General features: G+C 42.6%; 1 protein-coding gene across 2 annotated transcripts in view; it reads right to left on the bottom strand.

Moving 5' to 3' along the window:
- The window catches only part of LOC121558544 (CXADR-like membrane protein), a 105172-nt gene extending 86985 nt beyond the window's left edge, over positions 1-18187 (bottom strand). Inside the window, exons 1-2 of one of the 2 annotated variants that reach the window (XM_041871931.2) lie at positions 17935-18187; positions 17661-17729 (exon numbers count right to left, since the gene is read on the bottom strand). In XM_041871931.2, the coding sequence (XP_041727865.1) occupies positions 17661-17691 (31 nt within the window). In that variant the 5' untranslated portion in view covers positions 17692-17729; positions 17935-18187. Of the gene's footprint in view, positions 1-17660 lie in introns of both variants that reach the window. The other variant, XM_041871925.1, reaches the window with a different exon arrangement.
- Positions 18188-19918: the final 1731 nt, after the last annotated feature.

Raw genomic sequence — 19918 nt, 5'->3', positions numbered from 1 at the left:
ATAATGCTCTAACCGTACATAGCCCGTCCCTTAACCATCACACCCTGCAGTGGCTACATGTCCATGATGCTCTACCCGTACATAGCCCGTCCCTTAACCATCACACCCTGCAGTGGCTACATGTCCATGGTGCTCCACCCGTACATAGCCTGTCCAATAACCATCACATGCCTGCAGTGGCTACATGTCCATGGTACTCCACCCGTACATAGCCCGTTCCATTACTCAAAGAGTGGTAAAGGACAGTAAAAACAGGTTGTTAAAAGATGAGGGAGGGGTGAGGCGTAAAAGAAAACAACACAGGTGGAAAGAAATGGCAGTGTCCCATAAACTGATGGACTATGGCTCTGCGTGTGTAGTGTTTTTTTGCTGCACAACACACAGAGATACTGGCTATGATGAATTGTAATCAAGCCGAGGCTGAGAGTATTTGGTGGCTACATTCTAAACATTAGGATTAATGGTATTGTAGGGTTAGCTGAGTGAAACATCATTCATGCTTCAGTTCCATTCAAATGACACACAGGGACACTATAATACAACAGACATTTGGGATTTATAAAAATGCATCATTGCTTATTTCTTCCGAATCCAATTATAATAGGTCAGTGAAAAAAAGGATAAACGTACGGTAGATATACTGTATTACTTTAACAGATCTCAATACCGTGCAGCTGAAAGATCTAAAGGTGAACTAATGGTGGCTTTCAAAACCCATGTAGCCTTGCCATTGGCCAGGCATGCTAATGCATTTCAATGATAATGCGTGGCATGATACATCAAAATGTCCGCCCACAAGACAGGACGGGTTAACTGCCTTTTCCCCCTCCTGCACAAATGTTCTGTGAAATCAATTGCAGGAGGTGATTAGCTTGGTGGGAGGATGGTCTGGAAGAGAGGAGGGGAGATAGAAGGAGAGCGACATACTGGTGAGGTTACTGGGTCATTCTGATAGTACAGTGCTAGAATAAACACTCTTCATTAAGCACTAATGCACCCTCGTACTGTATGGTTTCTCCTCAGAGGTAACTGAGACCAGACAAAAACCTAATTACAAAATGGGGCTAACCAGTCAGTCGATGAATAGGCTCCCCAATGCACTCGCATGCACTCCGGGTATAACGGAGCTATTGACATGTCTTCAGATAAAGCGTGCCCAAGACAATCCATCTTCACCAGTGCTGTTACTGTGGGCTATGTGAGCACTCGTTAGCTAGCCTCCTGAAACACAAAACACAGCGCATCTCCAGCCATAAGCAGAGTGCCACTGCCTGCAACATCAGACAGCACTACATTGGGATGCGAGTCCTCAGGGTGAACACTCAATACATTTCCTCTAACAAGGGAAGTAAGAAACCACTGTCTCATCCTGCCATGCTATGTGGGTCGAATATTGAATACGGAGTCATTTCTCCAGTCTAATGTCTTTATAAAGGTCCTGTAAGCAGTGCATTTGGAGGAAAGGATTACGTCTGCAAGGGAGGGAAGTATTTCTCCTTCAGCATGCTGCTGTGCTGTCAAGCACGTCTCCTGCTGGATCTGGTGTCACACCGCTCGGCCAATGACAGAGCAGACGCGGTTGGCCATTGCTCACAGGGCATTTTTGTAAGGTCTTGTCAGTTTGCCCTCCAGTTGACCTGTAACTGATACCCCCCAATCCAGCTGCCTCACTGGCGCCAATCGCTCGCAGGGATGATCTCTGGCTATGGATCCGCTCACATGATCTGCAGATGGATCTTGACACACGATATGTCACCCTTTGATGGGTTTGTTCTCAAAACTGGAGAGGATGTGGAAATCCTAAACGAAGGGACTGCCACTTGATATACTTGTTATACTTTTCTCTACAAAACGGAATCAACTGTACATGTTGTTTTGTACATGTACATCAATGTACTTCCTACAACGGGTTGGTCAAAACAAGCATTGTGATTGGTTGAGACGCATTCTAAGCCATATTAAAACAACTTTTAGTACGGGTAAGCCTATGACGCAAAAATGGGCATCTTGTTTTCTGTTCCATCTGAGAAATCCCTGCGCATCCAGTGTCCCAACAGCTCAGTCAGCCAATTCATTAACTTGATCTCCACTGTAAAAAAGCATCTAGACATTATTTCCCCTTGCTTCTAGCCTAACATTTGGTTTGCAACAACGGGGGTTTGCACAAACGTTGCTGTCTGTCTCTCGACATTTGCAACATTGTTTCAATATTGAAATTCGATCCCCACTGTCCTAATGACAATGAATGTGTCAGGACGAGACGGACATCTTTTCTCAGCAAGTCGAAATCATGAATCAGCACAATTTTTATGGATACTGTATATACAAAGAAATGTCAATAGAAAAACAGGTCAAATGAAATGTAGCTACTTTGCTATTATTCTATCTGCATGGTTTGACATGACTGTGTTAGCCGTAGTTGGATAGCTAGCAAGCAAGGGATAAGAGTGTTGCCAGACAGCATGGCAACGGAACATTTAGAACGAACGACTGGGTTGCGTCCATAGATATAGAACAAAAAGACTTAACGACTGGGTCGCGTCTCTGGCAACCTAACCGATAGAATGAATGGCCAGCCGGCTTGGCTAGCAACCATAGATGTGTCGGGACTAGGCCTATATTTTCATTGAGGGATAAAATAGTAGCCTATGAATACATTGATCAAAATAATGTTTTTTTTATTTAATTGGTAACCCTTTGTAGAAAAGCTATTTTATCCTCGAGGTTGTGCAAAACGACTTTTTTAGCACGGCTGTGCTGATCTATGGTACTCAGCTCCGCCTCGTACCTTTAACCGCAGCATAGCCATGCTAAAAAAAAGTTGTTTAGCACACCCTCTCATGCACAATTGCTTTAGTATATGCATGAGCACATAACTGTACGCCCACACAAACACTCTCTGTTACAGGAGTGGGTCGCCGTTCCGGAGCGACCCACTAGGTGTCATCCTCCGACAACCATCCGAGCCTCCTCACTCACAGTCGGGACTAATTATCTTCCTATTGGTGTCACCTGTGGTTATCTGATTCACCTGTGTATTTATGCTCTCACTTCCCTGTGTTCCCTTGCTCAGTTTTCTCTGCTAGTTCCTTGATGTCAAGCATTACGTATCAGTGTCGGATCACGTGACGGAGTTACAGGTACTCGAGAAGTGTTCTCCCTGTGTCATTGTGTTTTTCCAGTCAGTTAGTATTTCGTATTGTTTGCTGTCAGCCTGTTTTTTGGAGACCTATGTGCTCCTCATTTGTTTTCGTGTATAGTCTGTTGTTTTGTATCCTGGCTTTTGGACCACCAGTAAAGATCCTTGTTTCACCATCCTTGCCTACTGCCTACTGTCTATCCTGCACCGCACCTGGGTCACACCTCACACCAACCCTTACAATTCTCATTACAAATCACATATGGATCGCTTCTCAAATGTTTCTGATCAATCACTGGCCAACTGGCTGTGAAAGAGGAGACTTCAAGCAAATCTACTGGGACGTCTCCTGTCTCTCTCTGCACTGTGCGGTGCAGTACACCTTTCCAGCGCTAATGAGCAGCCATCTTCCTTCTCCACAGAGTGAGACGTTCTCTTTCATGCCGCCTGTCAGGAAACACAAGCGATTCATTACCAGTGAAGAAGAAAGTAATCTGACGGTTAAGCCAGCTATTTGAAGACAGAAAACGATGTCCCGTAATCCCTTTCTGAGCAGCCGTAAGCCTTGCCGTTATCACCGCCTTTAAACACATTAACTTAGGCTCTAATTCTGTACATGACACAGCAGCGAGAAGCTATAGAGGCTAGGGGGAAAAAGCATGCTAACTGTTGTCACTATAATTTAATTGGGCAAGAGGAGGAATATGGAGTATCAGTGGATTTTAAACAATCAACATTAGTCTGGAATAGTGAAAACAGCCTTGAAGTGAATGAATTTACATGCTTTAACAAACATCCCCATAACACACTAGGAAGATGCAATCTAAAGAAACACATGATGCACACGCACGCACACACGCACGCACGCACGCACACACACACACACACACACACACACACACACACACACACACACACACACACACACTAACACACAGGATTCTCTAGTAATGAGTGAGCAGGTGAAAGAGAGGTAGGCCTTGTTTTACTCATGAGCATCATGGGGGAGGGAGGTAAAGTAGAAACAAGCACCCTCGCACCACGCTACCTCCAGCTGCAGTAGGATCCTTCCATCCACACTGCTGCAGCCCAACGTCCCCTCCCTGAGCAGGAGCTTTTGGTGGCATGAATAACTCATGGACTAAAGGAAACATGGTAAATACTCCACTAACGGCTGGGGCGCCCGAACAGGAAAACGCTGCTGCTGCACCATGTTATAATCAGGTCAGGTTCACTGAAATACAGCAGTAAAAGGTAGCAGTCATACAGGGAACACTCTGAAGCAACACTATAAGACCATGTACTGTTTCATATCCCATCGCCAAACAGGAAGCGCACAAGCATCAATCATGGATAACGTGATTCTATGAAGCTACTAGCTGGACAACAAAGACTTCAATATGGCCTGACCCTGCTGGTGATCTGAAGCGATGGGCGAGGGTCACATTGAAGAGGGAGGACCACAGGAGGAGGGGAGGGGGGATGGAGGGGGAGTGAATCCCACCAGACAGGTCTGCTTGTGCATTCTGTTTGCAGCCAGGAGGTGAGACGATTGGTGTTTGCTGAGACTGCAGATGACTTCTCGGCCCTACACTCAGCCCGATGCTCCACCACGGCAGGATAGACTTAATTGCCTGATTAGCAAAGGGGCTAGTGACGAGTCGGCTCTTCCACATTGTTCAAGAGTGCATCCAAGAGGAAAGGTTAATAGGGTAAATAGTGTCTTCTCCTCTACACTCTTATAAAAAGGGTTCCAAAAGGGTTCTTCGGCTATCCCCATAGGAGAACCCTTTTTGGTTCCAGGTAGAACCCTTTTTGGGTTCCATGTAGAACCTTCAGTGGAAAGGGTTTTACATGGAAACCAAAAGGGTTCTATCTGGAACCAAAAAAGGTTATTCAAAGGGTTCTCCTATGGGGAGAGCCGAAGAACCCTTTTAGGTTCTAGATAGCACCTTTTTTTCTAAGAGTGTACTTAGGGAAAATGTTGGTTTTTTAAATTGGGTCCAGTAACCAAGGAGACGAGGCATGTCCTTATTCTCTCCATGCAATCCATTTAATCATATCTTCGTATTCTATATTCTAACCCAATGCCATTTTTGTATTAAATGTATAACATAGCATACAATTGATGGTACAGTAGTTCCCATCGCTGTACTTTTTGAGCTTGGACTAGTCTAGAATACACAGTCATCATTGTCAACTTTAATTATTTTAAGAGCATGATTTTGCAAAAGTTGCTATTCCTCCTCCACAGCAACTCTAGACTCCAGACAGCAAATCATGCCAATGCTAACACTCCAGATTCCCTTTCTGAAATGACACAGACAATAAAGTGATGTGTACTGTTAAATACCTCACATTTAATATAAAAAAGACAAGCCGTGCCCGTCATGTTCTATTTGCTCCCAACTGAACCTTTTCTCCAAACTGAACACATTTTTGAAAAGGAACATTACATTTACATTTTACATTTTAGTCATTTAGCAGACGCTCTTATCCAGAGCGACTTACAGTTAGTGAGTGCATACATTTTCATACATTTCATAATGTCTAAGTATTTTAGTCTAGTGGGTCAAACTACGATGTGGAGCTATTCTATGTTGGGTCTTTTTGCCCATAGTAAAAGCCAACAACCACAGTAAATCAATTCCATAATCCATGAGTGGTTGATTGCTCTAGTCTGATGAGTGGTTGATTGCTCTAGTCTGAACTCCCTCAGCAAACTGTCCAGCACCAGCATGGAATACATTAAATGTGACAGTTTTGACAAAAACACAAAACCATGACAGGCATTTTAAACACAGTCCTAAGCCCAGTGTCTTCTCTGGTGGCATAATGAGCTATAGTTAGCCTGTCAGGCTGCATGAGGACCAAGGTAAAGAATCCTGGAGAGACACAGGAGAGGCAGAAGATGGCTAAACAATGGAGTGAAAATGGTAGCATCTGCAGGAAATGTAACTAGGAGCTTGGTCCATCCGGGAACACGGCAGTAGATGGCATTAATTTGCTACTCCCCAGGGTACTGGAAGCCTCCTCAGACGCAGGAGCACAACCATACCATGAGCCTCACGGTCCCAGGGCAGGAGTGTGTGTGTGTGTGTGTGAGAGAGAGTGTGAATGTGTCTGTGTGTATTTCAGGCATGCAGAATAACAACCCCACATTACATTTTTATCAGAACACAGGCCGTGGTACTGCTGCCATCTCAGTCATGGGAAAACAAAATGTGCCGTCTTTGGAAAGGCAATATCCGAAGCCTTGTAAGGTAAGAATGTAACACTCGTAGGTGTTTGGGCTGTATAATACATTGCTTTTCCTGCACGGCAATCTGCGACATGGTGGATAACATCAAACCATAGAGCTACACATTTGCATGGGCAGTATAGCGCAAAGGCTCCATTTCATCAACAAGTCAAGTCTAACGACTCTGAAAAATAAAGGTGGTGATGCCATCTGTTCTGGAACAGTTTCACGGGAAGGGAAGAAAAAAATAGCATTTTCAGCAGGGAGGGCAATCTACTGTACACTCACCATGGTCTAAGCCATGGGTGCCAAACATACAGTCCATTATTTGTAAAAAAAAATGTATACTAAAATACTAAAACCAAATTGAAACTGTGTAGTTTCTTTACTGTGTCCAGCTCGCTAATATTCACCGAAATGAAAGTTAGACAGTCAGGGAGCATTGAAAATTCAAAAAAACGATGGATAGAGGACTATTTTTTACTAATTCTGATGGTGAGGAAATATAACCAATTTTAAGTGCGGCCCTCCGGACCTCGTTGAAGACCGAATGCGGCCCCCGGTGCAAAATGAGTTTGACACCCCTGGTCTAAGCACCTGAATAAGTGACTTAATCTCCTATACAAACATAAACTTCTTCCATTGAGTGCATCTCGCCTCTTAATTGCAGGCAGCCTAGCGATTGATCAGTGATATGAGTGGCGCAGTGGTCTAAGGTGGCGCAGTGGTCTAAGGCACTGCATCGCAGTGCTAACTGTGCCACTAGATCCTGGTTCGAATCCAGGCTCTGTCGCAGCCGGCCGCGACCGGGAGACTCATGGGCGGCGCACAATTGGCCCAGGGTAGGGGAGGGAATGGCCGGCAGGGATGTAGCTCAGTTGATAGAGCATGGTGTTTGCAACGCCAGGGTTGTGGGTTCGATCCCCACGGGGGGCCAGTATGAAAAAAAAAATATGTATTCACTAACTGTAAGTCGCTCTGGATAAGAGTGTCTGCTAAATGACTAAAATGTAAATGTAAAAATGTATGATATCCAGTTTACAAAGTTTTTGCTGTGGTATGAACAGCCAAATGCCTGGCATTGTGGCTCGATAGTTAAACCATCCATCATGATGCCTCTAGTACAAGATAACAGCAAGCCACTACCGTGGGACCGAAATATTGCATTCTACAGTTACTAGTACTGAATAGCAATAAAAGATCTGCAGTCGTAATGACCAATGCATTTATCCTTAGTTAAACATTAATCAGCGTCAGTATACGTGTTTATCATATAAAGCCATTTTCATGATAAAATAATTGCAACCTATCTAAATTACAGGATAAATTAATTACAGACATAAAACAAAAGTATTGAACAATGAAAAAACTTAGGATTTTAAATCCCCCCAAATCAAAAATGGACTTGGACTCAGGTAAGAACACAGATGGTCCACAAGGTGTTGTTGCTACCTACAGGTTACCCATTCCTTCTTCCTACTTTTAAATGCACTAATCAATGGCCTCCAAATTACCCCTGCAAACTCCATCCATCTTTGGATCTTTTGAGGGTGAAGATGAATGCAAGAAGAACAGGAGGCCTCTGCTGATTACTGGCACTGACGCTTGGGGGAGAGCAGCAAGAGGGAAAAGTGAGACAATGGAGCACGCGGGTTCAAAACACCTAATGGAGTGGCCTGCTAGCAGAACTAATAGACTGTTTCAAATTGAAAGGAACAGCGGGCGTCTAAATAGTGAGACGTGGAACATTTCCCCCGTTCACTCAGTTAGCTCCCATTCCACAAAAAGAGAGAGAGAAAAAAAACAACAGGGTTGCCATTGCCTTGTGAAATATGCTTTTGCATCATGGGTTGATATAAAAAAAAAATATGTAATCAATTTCAGTAATTAAATTACTGCTTAATGTCATATGTGGGAGAAGTATCCCGAGTGGCGCAGTGGTCTAAGGCACTGCATTGCAGTGCTAGCTGTGCCACTAGAGATCCTGGTTCGAATCCAGGCTCTGTTGTAGCGGGCCGCGACCGGGAGACCCATGGGGCGGCGCACAATTGGCCCAGCGTCGTCCAGGGTAGGGGAGGGAATGGCCGGCAGGGGATGTAGCTCAGTTGGTAGAGCATGGCGTTTGCAACGCCAGGGTTGTGGGTTTGATAAAATAATATATGTGCTAACTGTAAGTCGCTCTGGATAAGAGCGTCTGCTAAATGACTAAAATGTAAATGTAAGAAGTCAATCCGTAGTTAGGGCTGTTACAGTGACCGTATTACCGACACACCGGCGGTCACGAGTCATGATGGCAGTCAAATTCCACGTGACTGTTTAGTCACGGTAATTAGGCTTCTCCAAGCTCTGATGCTGCTGATGGTCATTAGTGGCCTACCAAACTTGCTAACTGCCTGGTACTCAGCACTCTATTGTCCCTCTAATAACTCTGACATCAATGCAAATGTGATCCAAAATCTAATCAACCACTTCATTAGAGCGTATGAGCTCATGTTGCGCAACATTTCTATAGGCTATGCAATTGCCTGAGAAAATAATGGCCTCTATTAAAAAGAGAATGATCCCATCAGCTTTCTATAGGCTAGGCCTACTATATTTATTTCTCAACTTTCCTAGTCTTAAGCACATTGTTTCTCTTTACAACAAGATGGAATGAAAATTAATCACTGGAATAGCATCATCCATTCGCTATTTAAGTGAATATATTTTCCCCTGCCCATGTTTTGAGACAGGTGCATGATAATGCTGCATTCTAAATCAAAACAAATTTCACATATATATTATTTACTATATACAAAGACAAGATTAAATCAAGAATAGTCTGATGGGTGACAATATTAGCCTCTCAATTGTGATTTATATATTTGCTGCCGGAAAATTCGAGGCATTATCAAGTGCTTGTCAAATTGTGAATGAGAGACTGATGAAGTGTGTACAGCCTGCGCAAAAAACAAAGCAGAGCTCATGCCTTTCAAGTGACTTTTTTCAAATCATCATTAGAGTCACATCATGCAGCATTAGAATGTATTAAAAACCGAAACATATAGCCCAACGTTTGTCTCACTACTAAACTGGCCAAATAACTTCTTAAAATTAAGCACATTCATCCGCTTTACAACGGGTGTAGAGCCTAACTGGCATACATATGCAGCGCGTGGGTTTTACATTTGGGGAAGATGATTTTCACCATAAAAATGCAACTTTAAAATAAAGCATTACATGCATAATCGCATTTGAGTCCCTTTTAAGAATGATGGTTTCCCTGCTAATGGAATATTCACAATTATAGCCTACTGCCGTGTGCACATTGCTGCGCTTATAATGTGAATAAATAGCCTAATAGTTTATCAACATTTTAAGCTAAACATTCTGATCTGTTGCGTCAGCCTCATTACTTAAAAAAGTTTTTTTGATGCTAGTGGTATTCTTTTTTTTTTTTTTTGCATTTTCATTGTTGGATGTAAAAAACTGTAAAAACACCAGGAAATCAGCTCCAAGTAATTTTAATTTGGGAAATCTGTTCCCAAGTATTTCCACGCATAATAATGATCATATACAGTGGCTTCCGAAAGTATTCACCCCCATTGGCATTTTTTCCCTATTTTGTAGCCTTACAACCTGGAATTAAAATGGATTTTTTGGGGGTGCCTACCACTTTGAAGATGCAAAATATTTTTTATTGTGAAACAAACAAGAAATAAGACAAAAAAATTGAAAACTTCAGCGTGCATACCTATTCACCCCCCCAAAGTCAATACTTTGTAGAGCCACCTTTTGCAGCAATTACAGCTGCAAGTCTCTTGGGGTATGTCTCTATAAGCTTGGCACATTTAGCCACTGGGATTGTTGCCCGTTCTTCAAGGCAAAACTGCTCCAGCTCCATCAAGTTGGATGGGTTCTGCTGGTGTACAGCAATCTTTAAGTCATACCACAGATTCTCAATTGGATTGAGGTCTGGGCTTTGACTAGGCCATTCCAAGACATTTAAATGTTTCCCATTAAACCACTCGAGTGTTGCTTTAGCAGTATGCTTAGGGTCATTTTCCTGCTGGAAGGTGAACCTCTGTCCCAGTCTCACATCTCTGGAAGATTGAAACAGGTTTCCCTCAAGAATTTCCCTGTATTTAGCACCATCTATCATTCCTTCAATTCTGACCAGTTTCCCAGTCCCTGCCGATGAAAAACGTAGCCACAGCATGATGCTGCCACAACCATGCTTTACTCTGGGGATGGTGTTCTCGGGGTGATGAGAGGTGTTGGGTTTGCCCCAGACATAGCGTTTTCCTTGATGGCCAAAAAGCTCAATTTTAGTTTCATCTGACCAGAGTACCTTCTTCCATATGTTTGGGGAGTCTCCAACATGGCTTTTGTCGAACAACCAAACGTGTTTGCTTATTTTCTTCTTTAAGCAATGGCTTTTTTTCTGGCCACTCTTCCGTAAAGCCCATCTCTGTGGAGTGTACGGCTTAAAGTGGTCCTATGGACAGATACTCCAATCTCCGCTGTGGAGCTTTGCAGCTCCTTCAGGGTTATCGTTGGTCTATTTGTTGCCTCTCTGATTAATGCCCTCCTTGCCTGGTCCATGAGTGTTGGTGGGCGGCCCTCTCTTGGCAGGTTTGTTGTGGTGCCATATTCTTTCACAATTTTAATAATGGATTTAATGGTGCTCCGTGGGATGTTCAAAGTTTCTGATATTTTTTTATAACCCAACCCTGATCTGTACTTCTCCACAACTGTCCCTGACCTGTTTGGAGAGCTATACTGTGGTATGACTTAAATATTGCTGTACACCAGCAGAACCCATCTAACTTGAAGGTATGAATAGGTATGCACGCTCAAGTTTTCTGTTTTTCTATTCACACCCACAAAAACAATTTTAATTCCAGGTGGTAAGGCAACAAAATAGGAAAAATGCCAATGGGGTTGAATACTTTCGCAAGCCACTTTATCTGCAATATTAAAACATCATACCAGGCCTTTGGTGAGGTGAATCAACGCAAGGCAGCACCATGCCCTTTGTATTTCAGGGCAGAAAACATCAGCATTTGTCTTGTCATTTGTTCACCCTCAGATCTCTTAGACCAATCAAAGAGACCCTCATGAAACTGTTTATGTTCACTAGCTCATACCGCAAAGCTTTCCTGAAAAGAAGCAATAATTGTCCTTGCTCTATTAACTTCATGGTTATTTACATGGTTATTTACCCCAGAAAATAGTGCAGAAATCCTAACTTTTGCTCGTAAATGTCCATGAAGGCAGAGATTAGAGAAAGCCGCAGGGCACTCTTCTGTTTGAACCCCGTTTATGAACCTAAAATGGAATGTCTGAAATGCTTGATAGATAACATTGAAAGAAGAGCTTGGTGTTCAAGAATGAACGTAGCCTACTGTACTATGCATGTGGCTTGATTTAACTTGAATCTGAGCCTCTCCAGAACATCTGTCAAAAGTTAGCCGTAAAGTGAAATACGCAGTTCCTGTTCATGTGTTCCAAAATAATCTGGAAGTCATTTTGTCAGTGAAGGTTAAAAAGCGGCTGAGATTTATAGGTCAGAAAACAACACAAACCCAGTTCTGTCCAGACGTTTGTGGCCCATGTCAATGCTACATAATATTTAAAACAAAAATATACTGTATTTTGAGTCAGAGCTCTTGAAAAGACATTGATCAATGGTGAAATTGATGTCCAACATCAAGTTAGTGTATTGATGCAAATAAGATGAAGATGAGAGACACTGGGAGTTAAAATAGGCAGGATTTAGAAAAAGAGAGAGGAAATCTGTCATGCACAATTTCATCTCACCAGAATGACCTTTCCTTGTACCGAGGATGTCTTTGACTGTTAAAAATACACACAGTGGATATATTCCACAGAGAGAGCAAGAACAGGTATAAAACAGGCACTATTTCACCTAAAGTCTATCTCATACAAAACACAGAACTAGGGCCGGGGTTCAATCAGATCGAAGACTAACCAGCATTTACCAGTGCAGGCCGGATCCACATAGCTGATGTTTTGATGTTTTCAGGTGTAACTGAGGTATGAGCTGACAGATCGGGGAGCGGCTGCTCTTGTGTCACAAACCACTCTCTTCCTTATTATCCCTACTGCATTAGAAGTTCAAAATGGCGCTAGAAAGTGTAGGCTCTATCTATGTTAGAAATAATGACTGATAAAAATGTCAAACCATTGATGTTAGACTAATGCATGTTTTCATGTTAATTTGGACGTGGGGATTTATGCCTACAAGTCTAATTTGAGTGTTCAAACGTGTAAAGCGGCTGCATGAACTTCTAACGCGGCTGCATGGGAATTGTCGGATTATAGTCGGGTGTGGTTTCATTGCATCCAATGGCAGTGATCTGCAATAGTCTTAACTGGCCTTAACGCACGAAGCTGCTTGTGGATTTGACAGCTCTAATACAGTTCCACCTCTGACACTGCCAAAACAACCACTATGCGAATGTCAGCTAAAGCGGATTTGATTGAATCAGGCCCTAGGCTTGCTCTGGACGGAAAAACCATCCTAAAAGCACCTCAATCAATGAAACAAGGTTCTTTCAGCAGAAAAAATTGAAAAGCATATTAGCCAGAAAAAACACGTTGTTATCTAAGGTCATAGGAATCAAGTAACACATAACTAATCTGGAAAAACTGCTAGGAAAGCAAATCAGTGTTAGTTAGCGATATGGGTGTATAGTTCTAGTAGTGGCAGTTAGACCTTTGTGCTCGAACATCGTCTCATTAGGCTGATCATTAGATGTGTGCTCACATGTCTTCTAAAAGGTTATTCTATCCTTTGTGTATCTCTGCAACCTATTGCTTGAAATATTTGGATTTACTATTATTAATGTTTTGCCAAAGGAAAATAAAGCTTTGGAGGGAAATCATATCTGTTCTCTCTTTGCTCTTGATGCCAAAATGCTGACCAAGGTGGAAGTCATTCATAGTGTGCATTCTGTTTGTATTTCGGCGAGTTCCAACAGGATTAATAAGTCAAATGATCAAGATTGTGTCCTCCCTCAAACACCACAAGAATGTCCAAAGCACTGTCCAGCCAAGAGTCCAGGCCAAGTATGTTAAATACCATGTGATTTTTGTCCCACAAAGCAAAACTGCCAAGTGAAACCCTACCCTAAAAACCAAAACAATTTCCAAGTAGAAAATGTAGACTATAGGGAAAATGAATGTCAAGTCATGTTGATGAAAAGCAATATCTAGGGCTGAAGCGTTACAGATTGAGCAATGTAAAGAAATGTAAAGTCGGGTAAAATGTAAAGGTAATTTCCGATTGAACCGACATATGCAGCGTTTAAGTGAATGCAGTCTCCGCTAACCCGGGAACATTGTCTTTAAATTTCAATCCCGCTGTAACGTTGAACTTCTGCGATACGGATTGAATACAGCCCCTAGTCTATGAATACTGACTAAATATGAAATAACAAGAACTACAGCCTTAACGCTTTCTATGGTAATCTGATTTTTTTTTAATGGCTGTGTGTTTGTATGAGTGTGAGATGGGGGGGGGGGTTAGTGTGTGTGGGAGTGTGATTCAGGGGCAAACACATCGAGATGTCACTTCATAACCTCTGGCACTGGAGGCTCCTGTCATCTCCACATTTGAGAGATCCTTTGTCCAACCCTGGAGACTTGCTAAATATAGAATGGGAACAGAAACCCATTTTAAACCTAGTAGCTCTTAGCATCTATCTCCATACATAACGGATCAGATGAACGATGATTAGACTTGAGGATGTAACTCAAATTCCCTCTGCCAGTGTCATAGCGCAGCATAGATGCAAGACTGCTAAATATCATAGCGGTCAAAGTGGATAAGCTCCATTTGAAATGAGGGCATTTGGGGGTTGGAAATGGATAACTCCAACGGAAGGGCTTCTCATTTTTTCCCATTACATTTCTGTCAAATGAATTACAATCTGTTATTACTTCCCGGACAGTCATTTAACATTTTCCATTCAATATCATCTATTGCTGAGGGAAGGACAGGCAGGCAATCCATCATTAAGCTCCACTACTTTGGTTTGGTTACTCTGGTTCTACTTCCAGCAGTTTTACAGGCCTTACCACATTATTTGACCTTCTACTATACTGTTCATTTTGTAATGTAAGCCTTGATAAAGTCAGTTAAGGAATTCTGTGGTGTTTAATTGTGGTACTTATCTATAATGTGAACACTGGATATTACATCTCCCACAGATATTAAATTAAGGATGTCTCAGGACTTCCAAGGCCAAAGACAAATTAAATGGAAATAAGCTCTATTAATTACTATTGATCATTCCATAATAAAATAAGCTCTTCTCTCTTAGCTCAGCCTCTGTGTTGGTCTGTTCATTACTATAAGGGAAATGTCCTTCAACCTGGTTTGCCATTATGAAAGACTGCACAGGGGGATATGTTACCACTACATGTGTGCCATCTGACTATCACATCAGCACTACACTAATCTGCCAATACAAACAGTAATACACTACATGAGAAAAAGTATGTGGACACCTGCTCGTCGAACATCTCATTCCAAAATCATGGGCATTAATGGAGTTGGTCCCCCTTTGCTGCTGTAACAGAAAGCTTTCCACTAGATGTTGGAACTTTGCTGCGGGGACTTGCTTCCATTTAGCCACAAGAGCATTAGTGAGGTCGGGCACTGATGTTGGGTGATTAGGCCTGGCTTGCAGTCGACGTTCCAATTCATCCCAAAGGTGTTCGATGGGGTTAAGATCAGGACTCTGTGCAGGCCAGTCAAGTTCTTCCACACTGATTTCGACAAACCATTTCTGTATGCACCTCACTTTGTGCACGGGGGCATTGTCATGCTGAAACAGGAAAGGGCCTTCCCCAAACTGTTGCCACAAAGTTGTAAGCACAGAATCGTCTAGAATGTCATTGTATGATGTGGCGTTAAGATTTCCCTTCACTGGAACTAACAGGCCTAGCCCGAACTATGAAAAACAGCCCCAGACCATTATTCCTCCAACATCAAACTTTACAGTTGGCACTTGCATTGGGGCAGGTAGCGTTCTCCTGGCATCCGCCAATCCCAGATTTGTCCGTCGGACTGCCATGATTCATCACTCCAGAGAACACGTTTAGACTGCTACGGGTCCAATGGCGACAAACTTTACACCACTCCAGCCGACGCTTGGCATTGTGCTTGGTGATCTTAGGCTTGTGTGCGGCTGCTTGGCCATGGAAACCCATTTCATGATGCTCCCAACAAACAGTTGCTGTGCTGACGTTGCTTCCAGAGGCAGTTTGGAACTCGGTAGTGAGTGTTGCAACCGAGGGTCTGATGATTTTTACGTGCTACGTGCTTCAGCACTCGGCAGTCGCGTTCTGTGAGCTAGAGTGGCCTACCACTTCGCGGCTAAGCCGTTGTTGCTCCTAGATGTTTCCACTTCACAATAACAGCACTTACAGTTGACCCGGGCAGCTCTAGCAGGGCAGAAATTTGACGAACTGACTTGTTGGAAAGGTTGCATCATATGACGGTGCCACGTTGAAAGTCACTGAGCTCTTCAGTAAGGCCATTCTACTGCCAATGTTCGTCTATTGAGATTACATGGCTGTGTGCTCGATTTTATACACCTGTCAGCAACGGGTGTGGCTGAAATAGCCGAATCCACTAATTTGAAGGGGTGTCCACATACCTTTGTATATATAGTGTAACAATTCCATCATACTCAACATCACCACCACCAAAACTACCACACCATCACCATCATCGTCATCATCACCATCATCATCACCACCATCATCACCACTACCATCATCATCACCACCATCATCCCCATCATCATCACCACCAGCTAACAAAATGAATAGCTGATAATACAGTTCACTAGAGCTATTACTGCATGTCTAAACTGTCAACCCAGTGATCCCCAGCCTATAAGCTATGGAAAATGAACACAGTGGTTATATGATGATCCTCATTATCCCAGTGATAGAGGTGCTTAAAGTGCTATGGCGTGTCCCATCCTCAGTCCAACTACTTAAGCCAGTCAATGGACGGCAACCCACATAATTTGTCTGCCTCACTCACAGGCCTATCCTTGCAGGGCAGGCTACTGAGACCTCATTTAGGCATAGCTACTTTGATATTCAGGCGTAGCTACTTTGAACATGTAATGCTCTAGCTATGGTATTTGCTGAATTTATAGAAACCTCACAGTGCAATTTAGACATTGTGAAGTTACTGCAAGAATTGTGGAAGTTGTATTGAATTTGGACAAAAGAAGACATTAGGGCCAAACTTAACATCCAAATATATTGCCAGAGGTCATGCATTTAATGTGCTACTGCAAAGAACATATATAGTCTATTACAGGTCTAAGTTTGCTGGACACATTAGGCTACACACAAAAGGCTATAGCCAACAAACTGTCATCAGACAAAACAATTGTTCTGAAATGCACCATCACAACCACGGACAGAATTGTTGGAATTTAACCAAAGGAGACAAGCCCGAGAGTATTCAACGTTTGCTTTGCACAACTCTCACGAGCTCTGACCCCGGCACACGCGGGCACGCGATATCCAGCTTCCTCAAGCCTCTCAGGGCACCAGCAGAGCCGCTCGCTCACCACCCGCCATGATCTATTAAAATATATATTTTTGAAATCGGTGTCACAGCACATTAGTTTGTGATTCGAATTATAGGTGGTGTGCCCTGTCGTTGTGCTTTCTGCTAAGAAGCAGTTGTATTTAATCTGTCATTAACAGACAATGGACAATAGCCTACAATACACTACAGTCTTTGTCCAGCACCAGTCAAGTGGGTGCCTGAAGTGCAGCCTTTGTACAGTGATCATAACACATCTGCTTTCAATTCACATTGTAAGAGTTCTTTTTTTTTAACGAGGTGAACTTTTTTCTTCTTAACACAAATGTTTCACTTGAATTAGCCTACTTATCGCAATTAAATCTCACCTCATTCACTATTTATTTTACATTTTAAAATGGCACATTTGTCAAAGTGATCTAGGCTATTCAAAAAGAACGTGAGATACATATTATGAATAGCTTATGTTACATCATTTGTAGGCTAATTTCGATATAATTCTGGATACAATTACGCACAATAGAGCGCTGTTAAACTATGGTGCATTTTTGTGAACAATACAAATTGATATAACGGCTCGATATAAATCATAATATTTGTTACACACAAAAAAACCCGATTACATCTTTTATTATGTCATTGATAATCTCCTATTAAATAACGAAATATTTGCATACGAATGGAAACTCACTTACCCAGAAACAAAGAGCGAAACCTTGCAGACATCACCGCACCCGACACGACTGGATTCCCATGCAACGAAGCTGGAAACAACAATTCCGCTGCCTTAAAAATCACGCGGGTGACCCAAGTGTACAGTCACAATGAAGCAGCACATCAGAAATAGGAGAGAGAAATTAAATATAATCTACAATGAGCAGGGAACCGAAGACATCATATATTAAACACTATAAATATCAATGCCTCTCTTCACTAAATAATGCAGCTCTTTCTTATCATAATTTTCACCATAATCGGCCGCGCGTCAAATCAAAGTTCCCTTTCTTTCTGTGTCGTTTGGGACGCGAGAGCCTCAGGTTCCCTCTGTCTCCGTGGCTCTGAGTGGTCTCCTCCTTTCCTTCCTATACCGCTTTCTGCTGCACTAGAATGTGAGCGGCAGAATCCCAATAGGTGGATGTTGCTGCATGCTGGATGGAGACCTCTAGAGTCTGAAGCGCTCACATCGACTCCTATGACCACAAAGGCATCTTGGGCTGGTCTGGCTGTGGGGTAGGCTACTTGATGGCCACTTCCTTAGCAGCGCAACAAAAGGGTAACAATGTTTCCCCCCTACAGATGTCTGAATGAAAATGTTTATGTAATAGGCTACTATTTTTCAGCGCTTTAAAGACAATTGTTAATGTTCTTGCATTATTTTTACAATAGTGTATACTGTATCTTATCTGGAACAGTGGAAATGTAACATGTTGGGAAAGATTGAAATGGAAAATAAATGACTGGAATTCCTTAGTATTTCAATATACAGTTTTCACAATTCCTGACATTTAATCCTACTAAAAATTCCCTGTCTGAGGTCAGTTAGGATCACCTCTTTATTTTAAGAATGTGAAATGTCAGAATAATAGTAGAGAGAATGATTTATTTCAGCTTTTATTTATTTCATCACATTCCAAGTGGGTCAAAAGTTTACATACACTCAATTAGTATTTGGTAGCATTGCCTTTAAATTGTTTAACTTGGGTCAAATGTTTCGGGTAGCCTTCCACAAGCTTCCCACAATAAGTTGGGTGAATTTTGGCCCATTCCTCCTGACAGAGCTGGTGTAACTGAGTCAGGTTTGTAGGCCTCCTTGCTTGCACACACTTTTTCAGTTCTGCCACACATTTTCTATAGGATTGAGGTCAGGGCTTTGTGATGGCCACTCCAATACCTTACTTTGTTGTCCTTAAGCCATTTTGCCACAACTTGCTTGGGGTCATTGTCCATTTGGAAGACCCATTTGCGACCAAGCTTTAACTTCCTGACTGATGTCTTGAGATGTTGCTTCAATATATCCACATAATTTTCCTTCCTCATGATGCCATCTATTTTGTGAAGTGCACCAGTCCCTCCTGCAGCAAAGCACCCCCACAGCATGATGCTGCCACCCCCGTTCTTCACGGTTGGGATGGTGTTCTTCGGCTTGCAAGCATACTGTCACGAATTCCGCCGAGACTGCTCCTCCTCCTTGTTCGGACAGGCTTCGGCGTTCGTCGTCCCCGGAGTACTAGCTGCTACCGCTTGATGTTCTCTATGTTTGTTTGATTTTGTCTTGTTGGTGCACCTGTTTCGTATTATGTATTGATTATGTCACCTATAAGTTTCCTTTGGTTTTGTTTGCAGTTGTGTGTTGTTGTCCGCCTGTCCGCTGGTGAATGTTATTTGTTTTCTAGTTGTTAGTGTTTTACGCACTGTTTGCGTAATCGCTCGCCTCCTGTGTTTTGAGGCCCGTTATTTTGTATTTGTCTTTGTGACAATTAAAGTCGTTTTCGACTAAGCTTCTGTGTCCTGCGCCTGACTCCAACACCGCATCCACATCAGCTTCTGACACATACCCCTTTTTCCTCCAAACATAACGATGGTCATTATGGCCAAACAGTTCTATGTTTGTTTCATCAGACCAGAGGACATTTCTCCAAAAAGTACGATCTTTGTCCCCATGCGTAGTCTGGCTTTTTTATGGCGGTTTTGGAGCAGTGGCTAGATACTTTTGTACTTGTTTCCTCCAGCATCTTCACAAGGTCCTTTGCTGTTATTCTGGGATTGATTTGCACTTTTGTTCATCTCTAGGAGACAGAACGCGTCTCCTTCCTGAGCGGTATGACGGCTGCGTGGTCCCATGGTGTTTATACTTGCATACTATTGTTTGTACAGATGAACGTGGTACCTTCAGGCATTTGGAAATTGCTTCCAAGGATGAACCTGACTTGGGGAGGTCTACAATTTTTTTTCT

This window comes from Coregonus clupeaformis, chromosome 5, assembly GCF_020615455.1.
Source record: "Coregonus clupeaformis isolate EN_2021a chromosome 5, ASM2061545v1, whole genome shotgun sequence".
Lineage (NCBI taxonomy): Eukaryota > Metazoa > Chordata > Actinopteri > Salmoniformes > Salmonidae > Coregonus > Coregonus clupeaformis.
This window is presented reverse-complemented; position numbering and strand designations above follow the sequence as displayed.